The 21,752-nt window shown below is 39.0% G+C and overlaps 1 protein-coding gene across 2 annotated transcripts in view; it reads left to right on the forward strand.

Moving 5' to 3' along the window:
* Sugct (succinyl-CoA:glutarate-CoA transferase) overlaps nt 1–21,752 on the forward strand; it is a 735,919-nt gene that overhangs the window by 2,218 nt on the left and 711,949 nt on the right. For both annotated transcript variants that reach the window (XM_052728652.1, XM_052728653.1), the window contains exons 2-4: nt 17,951–18,002; nt 18,581–18,654; nt 21,100–21,185. In XM_052728652.1, coding sequence (XP_052584612.1) covers nt 17,951–18,002; nt 18,581–18,654; nt 21,100–21,185 — 212 coding nt within the window. The remainder of the gene's footprint in view (nt 1–17,950; nt 18,003–18,580; nt 18,655–21,099; nt 21,186–21,752) is intronic.

Raw genomic sequence — 21,752 nt, forward strand, 5'->3', positions numbered from 1 at the left:
CCTCTGCCTCCCAAGTGCTGGGATTAAAGGTGTGCGCCACCATCACCTGACCGAGGATAAGTAGTTTATAAGAAGGGCTAATAATACTATGAACAAATAGATACTAGCATGGCGCAGGCTCTGAAGAATTTAGAAACAGAGAACGTGGTGGGTACTCTGCAACAGAGTCAGGCTCATGAGGCAGGAGTTGGGGCCTTTTTAAAAAATCAGTCTCTGAGGAAGTGTGGGGACTTCATAGCACAAGCCTGCATCTGGGCTGTCTGGTTTCCAGCAGAAGGCAGGAGAACAGAGTATATGCATGACCACCAATACCGACTTTTGTCAATCAGTACCCCAGGTGAGAACTCCTGGCACCTAGAAGTCTATTAGCTGGAGATTCAGTTTCATAGTAGGGTGCCTGTCAGTATATGTAAAAGGGATGAGGCTTCTGCAGGTATTGTGGCCTGACCATCAGTCTGGCTGGAGCCTGACATTAGAAGTGTGAGTCATGTTTTCTAGAAATAAACACTGAAAGATTCCTTTAAATGAGCAGATGACATTGTAATATCATTGGAATCTATCTTCGTAGTTTTCCAGTTATAAAATGATACATGTGCTTTCATGATTTGAGTCCCCTCCAAAACACAAGTTGAAGTTTAATCACAACTATCATAGTGTTGGCCTTTAAAAGATGTTTAGACTTTGAGACTCAGCCCTCATGAAGGGTTAGCATGGTTTTAAGTTAGTTATTAGCAGAGTGGTTTGTTATAAAATCAAACTCAGCTTTGTTATCCCTGTTGTTGCTGGCCTTTGTTCTCTTGTTTTCTGCCATGGGGAATGGAATACAAAGGCTACATGTAGGCACCGTCCCCTCTTGGATGTCCCAGCTCTTAGATTATGAGAAATAATCTCATTTTTAAATAAATTACTCAGTCTCTAGTTTTCTGTTATAGCAGCAGAAAACCAGCAAATAAAGCATTTTTTGCACGAAAAGTAAAGATTTAGAAACATAAAAAACAAGAGAAATACTGAACTTTTATACAAGAAGCAACTACTTGATATTTTAATAGGAAAAACATCAGATCTTTTTAAAATATGAAATAGAAACTTTTTAAATGGGCAAACCAACTATAAATGGTTTAATCCGGGATTGGGAAAACCTCAACCTGTGCATTATTTATTTCTACTAAATAATGACTGGTTAAAATAGGTTAATTTTTTTTTTTTTGAGACAGGGTCTTACTAGGGAGCTCTGGTTGGCCTGGAACTCTCCATTTGTAGGCTGGTCTCATAGGTATCTGCCTTCCGCTGTCTCAGTGTTGGGACTGAAAGTATGTACTTACCACGTTTGGCTAAAAGTTAATATTTTTGCTACCAAAATCTATATAAATCAATAAAAAAGATTAAGGTGCTTTTTGAAATATGAGCTGTTAGGGTATTTGATGTTGTGAGGGTCAGTTGAAGAAAAGAAAGAGGGTTACTTCAGAATGTAATTTAGGCTCTTTGGCAGCAGGGGGGAACAGTTTCCATGAAGTGAACCCTGAACAGCAGTGCAAAGTCATATTTATTGATTGTTACACAAAAGTTGTTTTTTTGGTAAAACAAGTTCCCCATACCAAAGGCCCTGACCTAATCTGTATGATTTCTGAAGGAAAACATCACACCCCTGCCACTTAGTCCTTATTGTATACTGTTTGCAGTACCCAGTAATGCAAGATGATCCAGGAGTGCCAGGACTGTCTTGTGACCAAAGCCATGCAAAGACTGTAAAGCTACTTCAGAAAACTCTATAGATAACAGAAAACAATCACTGCTTTCCACAATGATTTCTTCGAGTCTAAGTACTTCTAGAAAACACCTGTTCTGATGTTTACCTTAGGTACAGTGAAAACAACTATTTCATTTTAATGTTTACCCTAGATATGAGTCTACTAATATTTTCTCTACAGTAAGCAAATAACCAAGAGTAATTTACAAGAAAAGATACAAAAATATTCTATGTATAAACTAATGATAGTAGTACTCAATTTTTTAACTGTCAGATTTGTAACAAACGAAAACAAAAACCCCAAATCAAGATTATATTCAAGATATGGGAGATGATGGAAAACACTATCTTTGTACACCGCTAGTGCCAGCACATATGAATGAAACTTTTCTGGTGGACAATTGGATAATATCTATTAAAAGTTCTAAAGCACTTAGCATGTAAACATAGTTAGGCTACCTCAATACTAGTCTTTTTCCTTAGAAACAAACTCCTTGCTTTTGCTCCATTTCCCCAAACTCTAAAAGCCTTGTTAAACATTAACTTTACCTTTCCTATTCAAAGACTTTGGAAAGATGCCATAATCCTTTATACACAAAGTATCTCTACACATCTCTCTTGTTCTTCACAGTTACCTGCTGAAAGCTATCACAGGTCAAATAAAACCTATCTTGCAGACATATTCATCCCCACATTTCTTCAGTGCAATCCCTTGCTCTCCCTTGAATATTCTTTGGAGCTACACATGTGCAATGTTCTGTGAAATAAGGGCTCAATGTTCTTTTTAATATATTTTTATTCTTTGAGAATTTCATACCGCATGTTTTATTCTATTTTTGAAATTATGATATAATTCTGTTGTCTATCTCCCTTCCATTTCCTCCTTCCAAACCCTCCCATATACCCATCCTTGTTTTCTTTCTAATTTGTGTTTTCTTTTTTCCTTTTCTCTCTCTCTCTCTCTTTTTTTTTTTCCAAGACAGCTTTCTCTGTGTAACAGTCCTGGCTATCCTGGGACTTGCATTGTAGATCAGGCTGGCCTCAAACTCACAGAGAGCCGCCTGTTCTTGCCTCCTGAGTGTTGGGATTAAAAGCATTTGACACCACTGCCTGGCCCTCCTGACTTCTTTTTTCATTAATTGTTGTTACATATTTACTTCCCCTCGCTGCCCCTTAACTCTTTCCAGATTCATCTATCTCCCACCTCTGCCAGCTCTTTTTGTCTTCTTCTTCCTCTTCCTTCTCTTCTTCTACTTCTCTCCTCCCTTTCCTCTTCTCCTCCCCTTCCTGTTCTTGTTCTCCCCCTCCCCTCCCTCTTCCCTCTCCTCCTCTTCCTCTTCTATAACCCTGTGGTACCAAATTGTGCTGCCCATATACTTATTGTGTGGCACTGGTGCTTGAGCAACCTAGCAGAAAACTGACCCTCTCTCCTCCAGCAGCCATTAACTGTCAATAACTCTTCAGCTACAGGTGGGTGTTCAGGAACTCTTCCCCACTCCATGCTAGAATGTTGACTGGCTTGACCTTGTGCAAGTCTTGTGCAGCCATCCACAGCTGCTATGAATTAATGAGTGTCGTAGGTGGTCCTGTCATGTCCAGAGGACACTGTTTTGCTCTGGGCCTTCCCGACCTCTTGCTCTTACAGTCTTTCCATCTGTGAGGGTTCCTGAGCCCATGTATGTGTGCATGCATGCACTCTCCACCCTCTCTGTGTGTATCTGTGTGTATACACACACACACACACACACACACACACACACACACACACACATATACACAGAGAGAGAGAGAGAGAGAGAGAGAGAGAGAGAGAGAGAGAGAGAGAGAGAGAGAGAGAGAGAGAGATGCCCCACTTGTGGTTGAGGACACTTACTGATCTCCCTCTGTACTTTGATCAGTTGTGAGTTTCTGTATTAACTGCTGACATCTGCACAAAGAAATTCCTTCGATAAGTATTGAGAGCTGTGCTAATGTATGAGTGTAGACATAAAAATTTAGAGAGCAATTTGATTCTATGTCCATTTAGCAAAGTAATAGTAGTTGGATCACGACTTGGGCCTGTCAAAAGGAGCTTCTTGCATTCATTTGAACAGTGGAACATCCCACTATCCTACCTCACACACATTTTCTTTTTCGCTGTGCTCCTTAATAAGTCTGCTAGTACTTAGAGGGGTGTTTGAGCAGTGTAGGAATGCACTCTGTTTTGTTACTTGACTCCTACCGGGCTGCCCTTTTCTGATTTGCACAGGCATCTCTTTGGTCACTTCTCCCAGAGAGCTGTACCAACGTTAAGACTTATCAGGATGTCTAGCATTTGTGAACGTCAGTCATTTTCCTCACCAGTTTCTGATTCAGCTGTTTCTGGGCTCTGGGCAGCTGATTTTAGAATGCCCTATTGGAGAAGCCTGGACAGCTATACAGTTTTTCCTATTGCTTGTTGACTTTGGATTATAAATTCTGTAACTGTTAATTAAACTTTGTCCCCCAAGAAAAGTTCCTGTGTGCCTGTTTGTCTGTCCAGTAGTTCACCTACTCCACATCTCCTCTCCAGTTTCTCTGACCTGCTAAGAGCTGGTTCTCTTGGCAGCAATTTTCATCATGTAAATAAATTTTTCAACATGAACCAAAGCAAGAATGGGATGTGTGAGGAACTTGTTTCTCTCTTTTTCAGAGTGGGAGAAGACTTGTAAATGAAATAGGCCTAACAGTTACTGAAACACATGAGTACAAGTTGATTTGGAATTGATTTCTTAAAAATTCTCAATGTAGTCTTTCATAAAGCCTTTATATAGCCTGTTTGGAAAAGGCTGATTCTAAAGGGATGGTGAAACACTCTCATCTAGCCTGAAATGGACTTAGGCAAAAAATATTTTAAAAATTCCTGCAATGTATGAGAGAGAGAGAGAGAGAGAGAGAGAGCTTGCTTATGTATATGTAAATGGGTGTGGAAACCAGAAGACAGCATGAGGTGTCATTTCTCAGGTGCTGTCCACCTCTTTTTGAGACAGGGTCTCTCAGTGTCTTGGCCTGGAACTTGCCAAGTAGGTTGGGCTGGCTTGTCAGTGATCACCATGGATTTTCCTGTCTCTGTGGTGATATTTTATTTGTGCTCTAATAAATAAAACTTATCTGAGGATCAGAGAACAGAACAGCCACTAGATTAGACATAGAGGCCAAAAAATGGTGGCACACATGCCTTTAATCCTATCACTTGGGAGGCAGAGATCCACCTGGATCTCTGTTAGTTCAAGGCCACACTAGGAACAATATCTGACTCCATGTTTTCAATTAATAAAACCTTTTAAGATTCATCTTGGGGCTGGAGAGATGGCTCAGAGGTTAAGAGCACTGGCTGCTCTTCCAGAGGTCCTGAGTTCAATTCCCAGCAGCCACATGGTGGCTCACAACCATCTGTAATGAGATCTGGCTTCCTCTTCTGGCCTGAAGGGATACGTGCAGACAGAACACTGTATACATTAAAAAAAAAAAATTCGTCTTACATATCTCCACTTGCAATCAATCTGGTGCTGGGATTACAAGTACATGGTACCATGTTCAGCTTCATGTGGGTCCTGGTTATTTAACTCAGTTCCTCATGCTTATAAAGCAAGCACGTCACCAACTGAGCCATCTCCCCAGGCCTTCCATAATGGACATATTTACACCTATCTCTTAGCATACATGTGGAATGATTTCTGTTTTGTTTTTTGTTTTTGAAAAAGGGTCTCACTGCGTATCCCTGACTGACCTGGAGCTTGCTAAACAGGCTTGCCTTGACCTCACAGAGATCCACCTGCCTCTGCTTCCCAAGTGCTGGAAATAAAGGTGTATGCCACCACACTTGGCTATAAAGGTTTTTTTGAGAGTGAATTAAATTCTGTAAACAGGAAAGTTAATTGTAGAATATTAGTATTTTAAAGTTTTGTAGAAACTGCCAGGTTGTCTTCATACAAGGTAACTGATTGTCATTCCTAAAGATGTGAAAGTATCTCCTTACCACACATGCCCTTGTCAGCCTTTTAAATGTTACAGAATGGCGAAGAAAAATAATGTTATAATTTAACATTCCTCAGTCATTTGAAATTTCTTCATTGTGTAATAGTATTTCATTTTTCTATTATGCTTATTTCCCTATTCTTTGATGTAGATATATTCACTTGTTTGTTTGTTTTTGAGACAGGGTTTCTCTGTGTAGCCCTGGCTGTCCTGGAACTCACTCTGTAGACCACACTGGTCTCAAACTCAGAGATCTGTCTGCCTCTCCCTCCCAAGTACTAGGATTAAAGGTGTGTGCCATCACTGCTCAGCTTCAATTGTCTGTTGTTATATTGATATAGTATATTGTATATTCTCTTAGCCTAAGTATCCTTCCCTAACCCCATAATTTTACTGACAGTTTTTGATCATGTACTCAACAAAATGAATTTTAAAATAAGTTTATTAATTCTTCTTTCTGTTTCTTTTCCTGATAATGAGGAGATGTGTAGTTGGACTTTCTTTGGACCGCCAGCTTCCAAATAATGACATGGAGACTTCTTATTAAGTATGAAAACTTGGCCTTAGCTTAAGCTTTTTCCCAACTAGCTCTTATATCTTAAATTAACCCATTTATATTAATCTATGTTTTGTAATGTGACTTACTACCTTTCCTCAATACAGTGTATGTCTGACTTCCTCTATGTCTCACTGGTGAATTCCGTACTTCTCAGATTCTTCCCCTGAGTTCCTTTCTCTCTCCCCAGAAATCCTGCCTATCCTCTCCTGTCTAGTTATTGGCTGTTCAGCTCTTTGTTAAACCAATCAGAAGGTACCTTGGAAGAGATACATCTTCACAGTGTATAAAAAGATTATCCCACAACAGAGATGTCTTAAGCATTTCTGGTGACAGGGTTTTGCTCTGTATTCCGGGCTGGAATAGAACTCACTATATAGCTCATGTTGACCTTGAATTCATGGCAGTCCTCCTGCCCCAGTCTCTCAAGTGCTGAGAATTCAGGCATGTGATACCATGCCTGTTTTTTTTAAGTTTTTTTTGTGTGTATGTATTTGTGTGTGTGCGTGCTTATGAGTGTGCCCATGTGCAAGCATGTGCAACGCCTGTGGGTTCCTTGGAACTGACTGTTGTGAGCCATTGATGTGGGTGCTTAGAACCAAACTCTGGTCCCCACGTTGAATTTTAATAATACATTCAATTTTGTTTGTAGGCTTCCTAAGGCTTGCCTCAGATGTGCTGGTGAACTAATCTCATGTTTCCACAGTAGTGCTCTATAAGGCCAGTGGTTCATGTAGTAGTGTATGCTGAATAATGAACCTGCTTCCAGGGCAAACACAAGGTTAGGGGCCTTCAAAACTACTCACATATTCCATCAGTGTATTAATATGTAGCCTTGTTTAATAAATGTTTCTGTTTAAAGACACCTTATGTAACATACTATTAATTCATCAGTATTGAATTCATACCTGAATTCAGCTTAGCTAACATGTTCTCCACAGATCATATCCTTCATGTGGTCAGCAATATTAGATACCACTTGACCACTATATTTGTTTTTTTTTTTTTTTTTTTTGGTTTTTTTTTTTTTTTTTTTTTGGTTTTTCGAGACAGGGTTTCTCTGTGTAGCTTTGCGCCTCTCCTGGAACTCACTTGGTAGCCCAGACTGGCCTCGAACTCACAGAGATCCGCCTGTCTCTGCCTTCCGAGTGCTGGGATTAAAGGCGTGCGCCACCACCGCCCGGCATACTATATTTGTTTTTTAATCAGTGAAATCAACAGTGAAAAAGCAAAAGTCTTTGAAATACATTGCCAAGTGGACACTTACTTCTGGCGTAACAGTTGAAACAAGAGGGATGAAGTCATCTTGTTTATTTCAGATGGGAGCATGCATTGGTGGTTCGGTTTTCCTCTGCATTGTGCTGTGTATGTTTGAAAGCGATTGTGAAAGACCTGTTAATTTTGGGTCACAAATAAATTTAATGAGTAGCCAAATCTCAAGTAAAACGGTCTGTTGTAAATTCTCTTTGATGCTGCTAACATATGCAAAGCTATTGGTCAATAAAATCTTCAAAGTGTGCAGAGGCTGCACAGCAGGGGATTGATCCTTGGGGTGAGACTTTACATTTGTCTGCTGACCTGGCGCTTACCGTGTAGACCAGGTTACTCAACACATCTATGCAGTCCTGCCACTGCCAGCAGAGTGCTGGTTTTCCAACCCTTTAGTTTTTTTAAGTGCTGTTATATCTAAGCATCAGAAATTCTATGTGGTTAATTTAAAAGTAAACTTAATTATTAAAAGCCATCTGTGGCTAGGTGTAGTAGCATATGCGTTCAATCCTACTATCACATGGGAGACTGATCTCTGAATCTGAGGCTAGCCTGGTTTAAAGAGAGAGTTCCAATCCAGCCAGGGCTACATAGTCTCACTGTCTCAAAAGCAAACTAAAGAAAAAAGTTAATTCTGTCTTCATGTGCTCTGTTTTGTTTATTGTTTCTTGTTTGTTTTGATTTTTTGAGACAGGGTTTTTCTGTATAGCTGGCTGTCCAGGAACTTGCTCTGTAGTCCAGGCTGGCCTTGAATTCACAGAGATCCACCTGCCTCTGCCTCCCTCCTGAGTGCTGGATTAAAGGTGCACACCACCACCACCAAGCTTGTTTTGTTTTTTGTTTTTGAAAACCCACTGAGTCCAGTTAATACTGTCTGTGTGTTCATGGGTGTAGGACCATTCATTATATGTTTTCTCTCATATGTGGACCCTAGTTTCAGATTTATAGATCTTTGCGTTTAATTTGAATTCATTGTAAAGTCAGGAAGCTGAAAAAGGCCCAATGAGAAGGGGAGTGGTGGTAAAAAAGTACGTAAGGGGTGAATACATGTGAGATGATTATGAGAAACCCTTATGGAAACCCACTACTTTGTAAAGAAATTCAAAAATACAACTGTAGCTTCTCATGTCTCAAATCCCTGAAGAAACTGATTTTCCCTTTCCTGGGAGCTATCCACTGCCAGTAGCTTTTTAGTTAAGGGTGGGACTTCATGCCCACTTTCTTAGTCCATACTAGTATTTTGTCTGGCTTGATCTTGCCCAGCTCTTGTGTATGCTGTCACAACTGCTGTGAATTCATAGTCTGGGAAACACCTTTCTTGTAGTCATTCACTGACTCTGGCTCTTAAAATTTTTTCTGCTCCCTTTTCCAAGATGATCCCCAAGTCCTGGGAGGAGGGGTGTTATATAGAAGTCCCATTTAGCATAGGTCACTCCCCAGTCTCTTTGCACATTGACCAGATGTGTATCTGTATTAGTTGACATCTACTGCAGAAAGAAGCGTCTCTGACAAAGGTTGAAAGATACACTAATGTATGGATATAACAAAAAGGTTTTAGGAGTTGGCTAATTCTATGTCCATTTTAGTAGAAGAACAGTAGTAGGTTCTCTCCTAAGCCCTGGCCTGTTTAGCCACAAGTTCTTGGCCCTGATAACAGTGGAAGGTATGGGTTCTGTCTTGAGGAGTAGGTCTTCAATCCAATTAGAAAGTGTTTGGTTTCCCATAATATTTGTGGCAGTATTGTGCCAATAGGCATCTCTTGCCAACTTGGTCGTGTTTTATTCATTTTTATTTTTAAATGTTTGAGTGTTTGCATGTAGGTATGTACACCATGTGTGTACCCGGTTCCCAAGGGGGGACAGAAAAGGTCAAAAAGATCATCAGATCTCCTATAACTAGAGTTACAGACAATTGTGAAACTTGGGGCTTGAGAGATGGCTTAGTGGTTAAGAGCACTGAGTGCTCTTCCAGAGGACCCGGGTTCAATCCCCAGCACCCACATGGCAGCTCACAACTGTCTGTTAACTCCAGTTCCAGGGGACCCTCACACAGACATACACACAAGCAAAACACCAATACACATAAAATAAAAATGAATCAATTACTAAAAAAAAAAAAGAAGAGGGAGGCCTGAATGGCATGGAGGTGCCTGGAGCCCAGGGCTTACCCCTTCCCTCATTAAAAAAAAAAGGTGAAACTTAACGTAGGGTTTGGAAACTGAACCTAGGTCCTTTGCAAAAGCAGCAAGTGCTGAGCCATCTCTCCATCCCCTTAATTGTATTTTTAAATTGCTTTACAAAGTAGTGAGTTTCCATAAGAGTTTTTCATAAATCACCTCACATATATCCTATTCCCTCACCCCTTACGTACTTTTTTTCCACCACCCCCTAATTCGAGAAATCCACAGAATTTGCTTAAAGAGCAAAGGAATTTATTAGGGGAGAAAAACTCACTGTACAGAACAGAATTGTTCCTGGTTCTGGAATGCTGGGGCAAAGTTTCATGTTGTTCTGGCCTACTGAGTCAGTCCTGCATCCAAGTCCGGCCAGAGACTGCCTAACCTACCTGCATCTCAGGTTTTAAAGGTAGCCGAGAGGTCATACCCCAGGGGCATGTACTTCAAGGTCATAGGCAGAACAGCTATCCACTACATCTCCCCCTTTTGTCTAAATAAGAAAGTTCTAACCTAATATAAAACTATATACAATAGGAATAATTATCAAGTATTGTCCATGAGAGGGGAAAGGTAATAACCTAAACAAAAATAGAAATACAACCAGCAAGAACAACATCAAACAAGAGACATATACTAAAATCCAAAGATGTCCAGAATATAGATAAATGGCATGTTACAGAGATTATTCCAATAGCTGTCCTATCCTAAAGAATCTAACTTTAGTATCTGAAATGTTCTTAGCTAAGATATGAGAGGATCATAACTGTAACTATTTAGTCTTCAACTCCATCCAGGACCTGAGAGGAACATCATAATGCCTTAGCAAACAGAAAATGCAAGCAAGTAGTTTCTGAAAATTTTGCGGGAATAGACAGAGACAGCTGGTAGCCTGGACAGTCACCTAAAGTTTCTCATCATTATTGAGTCATCCATTTTGGCTACAGGCCTAGAATATCTGACAGACCATTTCCAGAAGCAGGAATTTTGAAAGACCATCTTACCCTGTCTTGGCAAGTTTCAGTAGTCACTTTTCCTTGTGTCCTGCTCATCCGGAAAAGACAGTGTTCATACTGTCAGCAGTCAAGGCAAGGGCAGTTCTTTGCCCAGCAAGCCATTTTGTGCCAAGAAGAAGCCCAACATTCTCTCAGGAGTAGATCAGTGCTGCCAGGAGCAATCATGTCTCATGTCAATAGAATTCTAAGTTATCAAAACATTTAAATGCTATATTCTCTAGATCTATGAAGTGTTTGAAGATTACCTATCAATCTGATATAAGTTTCTGTAAATCTGGAAACCTAACTAACATAATTGTAGAAATTCTTCAAGGTCATAGAACAGCTATCCACTACAACCCCACTTCTCATGGTCCTTTTTCAGCTTCCTGACTTTACATTGAATTCAAATTAAACACACAGATATATAAATTTTAAACTATGATCCAAATATGAGAGAGAACACGTTGTGTTTTACTTTCTGGGCCTAGGTTATAACAGTTAGTATGATTTTTTTCAGTTCCATTCATTTACCTAGAAATTAATTTCATTTTTTCACAGTTGAATACAATTGCATTATGAATACATACCACATTTTTATCATCCATTCATCCACTGATAAACATCTAGGCTGAACATTGGAAGATGGGACAGAAAGCTTTGAAGGGACAGAGGCAGTGGGTGACTATCATGAAACAGTGTGTTCTGGACAGGGCAGGGTGGTGCACATAATGAAGTCACTGAAGCTGTAAAAACATGCACAAGACCTAAGCTATATTGAGCTAGATAAACTCACAGGATGAGAGGGGAGCTGGCTATTTCCTAGTTGTTGTGCATAGAACAGCAGTTAGCATGGATGTGCAAGTATCTCTATTGAGGATATGGGGTCCTTTGGGTATATTCCCAGGAGTGGTAGAGATGGATCATATGGTAGTCCTATTTTTAGCTCTTTGAGACACTTCCGCACTGATTGCCTCAGTGGATGCCTCAATTTTCACTCTCACCAACAGTAGATAAAAGTTCCCCTTTCCTCATAGCCACACCAGCATTTGTTGTCATTTGTTTTCTTTCTTTTCCTCTTTCTTTTTTCTTTTTGGAAACATGGCCTTACTGTGTAGCCCTGGCTGGTCTTGCACGTTTGTGTAGATCAGGCTGACCTTGAAGTCACAGAGACCCATCTGCCTCTGCTTCTATAGTACTGGGATTAAAGGCATGCACCACTATGCCTGGACTTTCATTTATTTTCTTGATGGTGGCCAATGTGACTAGTCTGAAACAGAATCTCAAATTAGTTTTAGTTTGCATTTCCCTAATGAATAATGATGTTAAACAATTTAAAATGTTTACTAGTCACTTGTGTGTGTTCTTTTGAGAACTCTATTTAGTTCCCTATCCCTCTTTTTTGATTGGATTGCTTATTCCTCATATAGTCTAGATAATCACCTGCCAAATGTTTTACTGTCAAAAGTTTTCTCCCATTTAAAAGCTGTTTCTTCACTCATTTGTCAGTTTGCTTTGCAGAAGCTTTTTAATTTAATGAGATTCCATTTGTTGATTATTGACCTTATTTCTTGAGCAACTGGAGAAAGTCCTTACCTATATTTTAGTGTACTCCCTACTTTTTCCTTTTTCTTTTCTATTAAGATCAGTCCACATGAGTCTATTTAATAGGTAATAGGGATTTATTAAAATATAAATTGAGGAAATACACTCACGAATACAGAACAGAGTAGACAGCTGAAGTTGTCCTCTGATCTGACTGGGAGAGTGAATCCACCTCGAAGGCAGCAGGGAGAAGGGGCATGTCACTCTTCTCCCTTTCATTATAAGAGATCAGCACAATGGCAAGAAGCACCACCACCTTTGGGCCCTATAGCCCAAGGTCATGGGTGGATTAAATACCATTACACTTTTCTGTCTGTCTCTGTCTCTCTTTCTTTTGTGAGACAGGGTTTCTCCGTGTAACAGCCTTAGGTGTCCTGAAACTCACTTTGTAGACCAGACTGGCCTTGAACTCGCAGAGATTCACATGTCTCTGCTTCTCAAGCACTGGGATTAAAGGTGTGCATCACTACCACCAGGCCCTACTTTTTCTTGCAACAGTTTCGGAGTTTCGGTTCTTACATTGTGGTCCTTGATTCATTTAGAAATAATTTTAGAGCATGGTGAGAAATAAGGATCTAGATCCATTCTTCTAGATACAGTTATACAGCTTTCTCAGCAGCATTTGCTGAAGATGCTTCTTTTCTCCAATGTGTAATATGGCTCTGCAGTATAATTTGAAATCAGATGTGGTGATACCTCCCCCAGTGTCCTTTTTGCTGAGGCTTGCTTAGGCTATCTGGGGTCTCTTATGCCTCCATGTGCATTTTAAGACTTTACAACAGCAGGAAACACTGTGGCGGAGCAAATACTACTACAGTCATGACAGAAATATTTGCTGGGGGTGGTAGCCTGGGTTGGAGGTTGTTGTCTTTCAGAACTTGAAACACATTTGTGTAGGCCTTCCTGCCTTCTGAGAGTTCAGTTGAACAACATGGTGTTATTCTTGGTGCCTATTTTTACCTGAGACGTGGTGTCTCATTTTTTCTGCTTTCAATATCTTTTCTTTGTTCTTTATATTTAGTTTTGTAATTATTATATGATGTAATTATTATATGTCTGTTTGGAGTCCTAATTGCTTCCTGCATCTGGATTGGCATCTGTTTTCCTAGTTCTGAGAAATTTCCCATTTCCCATTATGACTATTTTTAAAATGCTTTCTTTGGCATTAGACCTGATTCCTCTTCTATGCCTATTACCTGTATATTTGGTCTTTTCAAAGTGTCATATCCATTTTTGATTCTTCGTGGTACCTTATTAGCTTATTTTTGTCCTTGTTGGATTATTCCTTGGATTATCTACCTTGTCTTCAAGCTGAGTTAGTCGATTCTTTCCTTGATCCATTCTATAGATGATACTTGCTATAGTTTTTTTATTTGATGCATTATATTCTTCATTTCCAGCATTTTAGATCGTTTTCCTCAGTATTTCTGTTTGTTGAATTCATATTTCATATTTTTCACCTTTATTTTATTTACTTGTTTGTGTTCTTATTCAGGAGCTTATTTTTCTTTACTTTTTTTCAACATATTTATAATCATTTAAGTCCTCTGTGCAAGATTTCATCTAACTCACTCTTATTAAACATCATTGATGTAGGAATAGTAATTTTTGGAGGTGTTATGTTGTCTTGGTTTCTCTTATTTCTTTGTTACTGCGTTAGGATTTACTTGTGATGTTATTTCTTTGCTAGGTTTGTTATTTTTTAGCTATATTCTTTTCATGGAAGTATTTGTAATATTCAAGTCGAACTTGGATGTGGTAAGAGTTGAGTGTGTAGTTTAGAAAATAGTTCCTCAGTCCAGGAGCTCAGGGTTACTTAGTGTAAATTTTGCATTATTCCCTGAGTAATGTGTTAACTGGGATGTCAACAATAGCTGCTTGGTGTTTTCATTATGCAGTGACTACTCTGACTTCAATAACTCTTGGAAGATAAGCAACCAAGGGTATTATAGAGTATATTTAAATTTTAGCTAAACATATGGGTGGGAGAAAAGTACAGTGGATAGGATGAGAATTAAATATTAGATCTACTTTGAAAAGAAAAAAATGAGGTGGGTAAAGTAGCTGTGAGGGAAAAGTTCAGATACTTTTGGGGTCCATAGATTCTATTTGTTTATTTAAAAAATTTATTATTTTGATTTGTGTTTGTGTGTATGCAGGTGTGTGAAGGTGTGTTCATGCACACTACGTGCACTTGTGAGTCATCTGATATGGGCTCTGGGTACTGAACCTGGTCCCCTACAAGAGCAGTTAGCACTTTTAACCAGAGCCATCTCTCTAGCTCCAGATCCATAGATTTTTAGAGATTATTAAATTTTTGGAAGGTTGCAACCAAGAAGAAAGAGGAGGCTGGGATAAGAACGAGAGAAGGCAGAAAACACATAGGGAGAAGAAGAGTAATGAGATGAAGCTGAAAAGTGTAAGAAAGTATGTCTTATGGTATCTGGGTGGAGAAACATAAACAACAGTCCTGCATTCTAACTGAGCAATATACAAGCACACTCAAAACTGTCACGAGGCATATATGCAAGAGTGGAAATTAAATATGTGTAAGTAAGAAGTAAAAAAAGAATACTTATAGAATGAGTTGCTGGCACAGCTGTGATGTGTGGAAGGTTAAAGTTCCCATATTTGTCTGGTTCTATCCAGGCTGGCTTCACTTGAAACCATATGAAGGAGGGTTGAGTAGGATCCACTGGTCTCTGGAGCGCTGGTGTTCTGGTGTGTGGTAGAACAGAGGTGGTAAATCCCTTCCCAGTAGTTCCCTTGGATCCCTTCATGCCACTTGAGATCTCAAGGGAGCAGCTGCTATCCTTTCCGGGGGCAGCTTTCATGTATTTATGATTTTAAATTGCAATGTAGTTGGATGGAAATAATATTAGTTGTTAGTCAGAAATTATTACAGGTGATTATAAAAAGTCATCTTGTAAAAAATGGGATTGGATGTGCTATCTTGGAGTAGTTTGGGTAATGGGGTCCATTGTACAAATCATCAGACCTAAGAGTATTTCAAAAGTCAGTTCACACGGAGTGGTGTGGTGTGTCTGCAGCCCAGTTCAAAGGTGCATCTGTCCATGTGTCTGAACTCCATTTAACAGTCCTCCCTGCCCCGCTGCATTTTAAGTATCCTGAACCATTTGTACCCTATTTTGATCCTCAGCATCCCCTCTTATGCTCTCCTCCTTTGTGTAATCCAATATTTTTTGTTTGTTACTCATCTTTTTGTTGAATAGTGACACCTAGTGGCAGTTTTTTTCTGAGAAAGAAAGGATACGTGGTGATACAGGTTTTTAATATTATTTTTATACTTTCACACATGCTTTGTATTTTGATTGGATTTAGAACTTAGGGAAGAAATTTCTATATCCTCAATTTTTAAAAAATGTTTCCCTTTAAAAATGTTTTAGCTTCTAGTGATGTTATTGAGAAATCTGATACTTGAAGATGGCCCTGTGGTTAAGACTGCTTGCAGCTCTTTCAGAGGACCAGCATTCAGTTCCCAGCACACACTTTGGGCTGCTCACAAACTCCTGTAACTCCATTTCCAGGGGATCCAATACCCTTTTCTGGTTCCCATTGGTGTCTGCATACATTCAAGTGCCAATTCTTCCTGTTCCAGAAACACACACACACACACACACACACACACACACACACATACACACTCACCCACTAAAAACAACAACAAAAACCTAAACAAACAAAACACAAACAAACAAACAAACAAAACTTTAAGAAATCTGGAACTGTCCTGATCAGCAACCCTTTACATATGACCATGTTTGTCTTTCTGCCTTTTGAGTGCATTTTTTTAGGTTGTTTGAGATGGGGTTTCTCTGTGTAACAGCCCTGGCTGAACTCGATTTGTAGACCAGGCTGGCCTCAAACTCACAGAGACCAGTCTGCCTTTGTCTCCTGACATCTGGGATTAAAGGTGCGTGCCACCACTGTCTAGCCATTAACCACTATTTTGACCACACCACCACAGGCTGGTTTTAAATTTTTCCACATAATATATTTTGAACATGTTTCCCCCTTCACCAATTCTTCCTAGAGCTGATTATTTTATTTGCATGCGTGTGTGTGCAAAAAGGTGTGCATGTTCCCAATGAATGTTTGTAGGTCAGTGGATAACTTGTGGAAGCTGGTTTTATTCTACTCTGTGTGTTCCAGGTGTGGAACTCGGTGTCAGGGTTGGAAGTAACTGCCTTTAGCAGCTAAGCCATGTTACCGATCCCAGTGGTTAGTTTTAACTGTCAATTTGATACAATCCATAATAACTTTGGAAGTTTTAGTGAGGGATCTTTCTATATCAGGTTGGCCTGTTTAAACGTTGTGTTAGCTAGTTAACAGTTGTGGTCCCTGTCTTAGAGTTTCTATTGCTGTGACGAAACACCATTTGACCAAAAAGCAAGTTGGGGAGAAAAGGGTTTATTTAGCTTACACTTCCATTTTTATATTCATTATTGAAGGAAGTCAGGATAGGAACTCAATTAGGGCAGGATCCTGGAGCAGGAGCTAACGCAGAAGTCATGGAGGGGAGCTGCTTACTCGTTTGCTGTCCCTGGCTTGCTCAGCCTGTTTACTTATAGAACCTAGGACCACCAGCCCAGGGATGGCACCACTGACAATGGGCTGGGCCCTCTCCCATTGATCACTAATTGAGAAAATGTATTATAGCTGGATCTCATGGAGGCATTTCCTCAACTGAGGCGCCTTCCTCTCTGATGACTCTAGCTTGTGTCAAGTTGACACAGAGCTAGCTAATACAGTCCCTTTGCCTTCAGTAAGCGTTAGAGGATAAACAAACTTGGGTAGTAGGGCATATTCTAATTTTAGTAACTAAGAATTGGCATGGGAGGTAAGTAGGTAAGCAAAGATAGGCATAAGTATTAGATTTAGATCAACTTTGAAAATAAAAAAATAATTGATATGGTGGGCAATAAACTGGGAGGGGAAAGTCAAAATACTTAGGACCTACAGATTTTAGAGACTGTTAAAGCTAGGGATGGTGTAATCAAGAAATAAAAAGAGAGGTATAAGGCTGGGAGAAAAAGGAAGACAGGAGTAAGAGGAGAGTGTTATGAGGGGCAGGTGAAAAGTACAAGTAGAAAGTGACAATAAACGAGTGGGTAGAGAAATACACAGAACAGTCTAGAAACCATCAGATGTACAGGCAAGGGTAGGAATTAATAACAAGAAGTAAGAAATCAGAATAGTACTCTGTGGAATACATTTCTGGCACAGCTGTGCTGATTGGAAAAGTGAAGTTGTCACATCCCTCTGGCTCCAGCAGGCTGTCCATTTGGTGCTTGGTGAGAGACGCTTGAGTGGCAGCCCTCAGTCTTTGCAGCCTTCCTGCTCCCTGGTCCCTGTGTTTCTGGCCTGCAGAGGAGAGAGGCTGTAAATCCTTTCATTATGCTTCTGTAAGACCCCATGTAGATTGTTTTTAATGAGACAGGCCAAGGTTTCTGTGTTACCTATCAAACAGAATTATTGTGAAGGAAAATTGCTTTTGATAATAACAGATTACTTAGAACATGAAGAATTATGCATTGTTTACTTTGAAATTTGTAATCCATACCCTTCAATGTTGTCTGTTTTGCCAGATACTGATAGTATGAAGCCACTGGAGGGTGTGAGAATTCTGGATCTAACAAGGTTTGTGTTGGATTATCTTCAGTTTAGTGATTGAGTCCCTCCCCTTTTTTGAAAAGGCTATAAAGAGATATTTAAATGCTTACTTTGAAATTTTGGTGAATAAACAGAAAAGAAATTCTGGACTGTCATTATTTTCAAAGACAGTAAGTGTAGTATTCATGAATTTTTCCAGTATACATATTTGTGGATAATTAACTTTTCCTCCAAATTGGAACTATATAGAAGTTATGTTTTTACCTATATTTTAAATGTACCAATATATTTTGAATAGTTTTCTGTGCTCACTAAGTTAATGAAAGATGACATTAATAAATGTCACCCAGTTGCCTGAATAAGGTTTTTATATGCAAATCTTTGCTTTTGTTTTAATTTCTTCTTCAGGATAAAATTCTAGAAATAAAGTTCCTGCATCAGAGTGATTATAATTTTTAAAGCTCCTGATAAATACTAAAAATTACAATTTTAGCAAGTTTGATCATTGTTAGCGTTATATGAGTTTCTCTGTGTTAATTGACTTAAAATAGTTAATACATAGATTTTCAAAATGGTCATTTATCTATTACTCTTTGACATTATAGAGTACTGGCAGGACCTTTTGCCACGATGAATTTAGGCGACCTTGGAGCAGAAGTTATAAAGGTGGAAAGACCAGGTAAATCTATTTACCTTCAAGAAGTAGAGTCAGACTAGTACATGTTCTTGGTAGTTCTTTAAATAATCCAGGATTAGTGTACCCATAAACTGAGTGAGAAAATAATGGAAATGAGGCATTTTCTCCACTCCCCATCTTTCTCTGTATCTATATTAATTATCTTGTACTTATATGTATCAAGAACAGGCTCAAGCCAGTTTCCTCTCATATACTGGAAAGTTCTGTTACGATAGGTAATTACAGTGCTGATAGCTGCACCAAGTGCTGGCCAAAGCTCTAAGCCCTCCACTGACGTTTGTTTAATCTTTGCAACAACTCTATATGCTGATGAACTCGTCCTAATGTAACAGTGAGAAAACAAAGGCACCAAGAAGTAAGGTGTTTTGTTCAAGCTCACACGTTTAATAAAGAATGTACAAGTACTCAGTTCTGATCCTGATGCTACTAAGCCCCTAGGAGTGGTCCCATGGGTTAGTGTGACTATACTCCCTGACTTGGGGCTAAAGGGCAAAGGAACAGAAAAAGAAGGAAATAGAATACAGATAGAGAGAAAGAAAAAGAATCAAAGTTCTTCAACAGGAGACCCAAAAACCCAACCTATGTCATTATTTTCAAATAAAAGAAATATTTTGCCATTTTACTATCATAAAAGTTTGAGGGAAAAAGCGAATTTTAGATAAATTCTTTGGAAGTTTTTACTTTTAAAAAAACATTTATTTATTTATTTATTCATTCATTCATTCATTCATTCATTCATTCATTTATTTATTTATTTATTTATTTATTTATTTATTTATTTATTTATTTATTTATTTATTTATTTATTTATTTATTTATAGTAGCATCTCTTTACCTAACCCAGATTGGCCTGGAGCCTTAAAGCCTCAGACTCCAGTGCTAGAATGTAACATCTTTCCAGCTCATTCTTTCTCCTTTTCATACAAAGCAAACATCCTCTGTGCATACATTTCTCACTTTATTTGGTGCCTTTTTAGTATTTTGGCAAACTGTTGGTTCATGCTATTATTGATAAAATGCTCAGGAAAGTGTCAATGTAGCATGCCCCTGTTCTCTAACAAGTATTTATGCATAATCCCCATTCTTCTTGTCCTCTACACTATTCTTTAGCTTGTTTATTTTGGAGTTTTCCAAAATTATCGTTATTATTCTGTGTGGTGGTGCTCCCTGTAATCCCAGCACTGGAGAGGTGGAAGCAAAAGGATCAGTAGTTCAAGGTCATTCTTTACCACCTAAGGAGTTCTAGGCCAGCATGTGCTAAATAATAACATGTCTCAAAAACAATGAAACTATGTTATCATTTGTTTTCAAAGATTTGATCCTTAACGACCTGGGGCAGAATTCTCAAATCAATGAGAATGGCCCAGTCTAGTTCCATAGTAGCTATTTATCCACAAGACTCAAAAGGTAATAGTTTATAATAGTATGAACTTATTAATTTACAATAAGTGATAAGCCCTTCAAAGTAGAATACCTGGGAGACTCAATTTCCTGCTAAATCGATTTTCCTAAGAGCCTAAAGCAGTTAGCAGAAAATTCTCATCAGCACCAAGGTGAATGTCCTTGCATTGGTTGAGCCTGGGCTTGTCAATCTTGACCGGCAGAAGTGCTTATCAAGTGCTGCTTTCCAGAGGCAACACCACACCCACCAGTCAGTGATATCCTCCACTTTTTGTCTTTGCTGGATATGCTGGAGAATGCTGAACTTCCCACTTCCCACCTCCCACTCCAGATTCTGTGAAGTTCAAGCTTCCTTATTCCAGTCCTGTTTCAGTGCCATACCTCCTCCTCTTCTTACTCTTTTCTTTTTTTTGAGACAGGATTTCCCTGTGTAATATCCCTGCCTGTCCTGAAACTTGCTTTGTAGACCAAACTGGCCTCGAGCTCACCGAGATCTGCCTGCCTCTGCCTCCCGAGTGCTGGGATTAAAGGCGTGTGCCACCACCACCTGGTTTACAGAAATATTTTATAGATTATTAGTCATTCTTATATACTCAGCCCTTTATGCTACTTTAGCATATATACTCACATTATTATTCAGATTTAAATAATATGTAACACACATCTTTTGTTTACTCCATACTTTCATTTCATACTCAATGTTAAGAAATAGTGAAGAAACTAATCAACATGCTTGACAAAAACTGATAAATGCCCCCCTAAGTTGGCTGTTTATCAACTCTAAAGACCACTAACAAGATACTTCCTTCTGGATTTTGACCTTCAATACTACAAGTTAGTGAAAGTGAATATGGAATGATTTAGTAGTTGGCATTAAAAAGTGGAGATCTGGGAAGTTCTGTTGAGCTATAGAAGTCCCAAGGGGTAAGGATTCCTTAGGATGAGTTGACCTTGTTCAGGTACCGAGAGTATGCCCAGGAGCGAGCCTGTTGATTTGCAATTAACAGCTCATATTATCATTTACAGGAGCTGGTGATGACACACGAACTTGGGGACCTCCTTTTGTGGACACAGAAAGTACATATTTTCTCAGTGTTAATCGAAATAAAAAAGTAAGACTATTTCCTGTTTTTTGCTTTATTTGTGTAATTCTCTTGGCAGTTACAAAACTTTTGATATCATGGCTCGCTTTGATACTTAACTAATATTTCAGATACTCATGATCACATCCAAGCAATAGAGTTTGTATTACTCTTCCTCCTCTACTAAATAACTTAAGAAATTATGAGAATTCTTAATTGAAATATTCTGTGAAAGACAATTTGATTCTTTACATTTATTGCTTCTCTATTGGTATTACACAGCATTACCACTCAAAAGTATTTACTGTGATCCTTACTGTTGATTGTAAATGAAGTCAATAAAGATGACTTAAGTATTTGTTCATACGGAAACTAAGCTTGCATGACAATTAGGGTATTTGGCCATCCTATCACCAGAGTAGGTCAGTTCGGGCTGTCTCTCGACCATTGTCAGTAGTTTGTTGTGGAGGTATCTTTGTGGATTTCTGTGGGCCTCTCTAGCACTTTGCTTCTTCCTATTCTCATGTGGTCTTCATTTATCATGGTCTTTATTTCTTGTTCTCCCTCTCTGCTTTTGATCCATCTGGGATCTCCCAC

The sequence above is a fragment of the Peromyscus californicus genome, unplaced genomic scaffold, assembly GCF_007827085.1.
Source record: "Peromyscus californicus insignis strain IS unplaced genomic scaffold, ASM782708v3 Scaffold_8__1_contigs__length_139910024, whole genome shotgun sequence".
Taxonomy (NCBI): domain Eukaryota; kingdom Metazoa; phylum Chordata; class Mammalia; order Rodentia; family Cricetidae; genus Peromyscus; species Peromyscus californicus.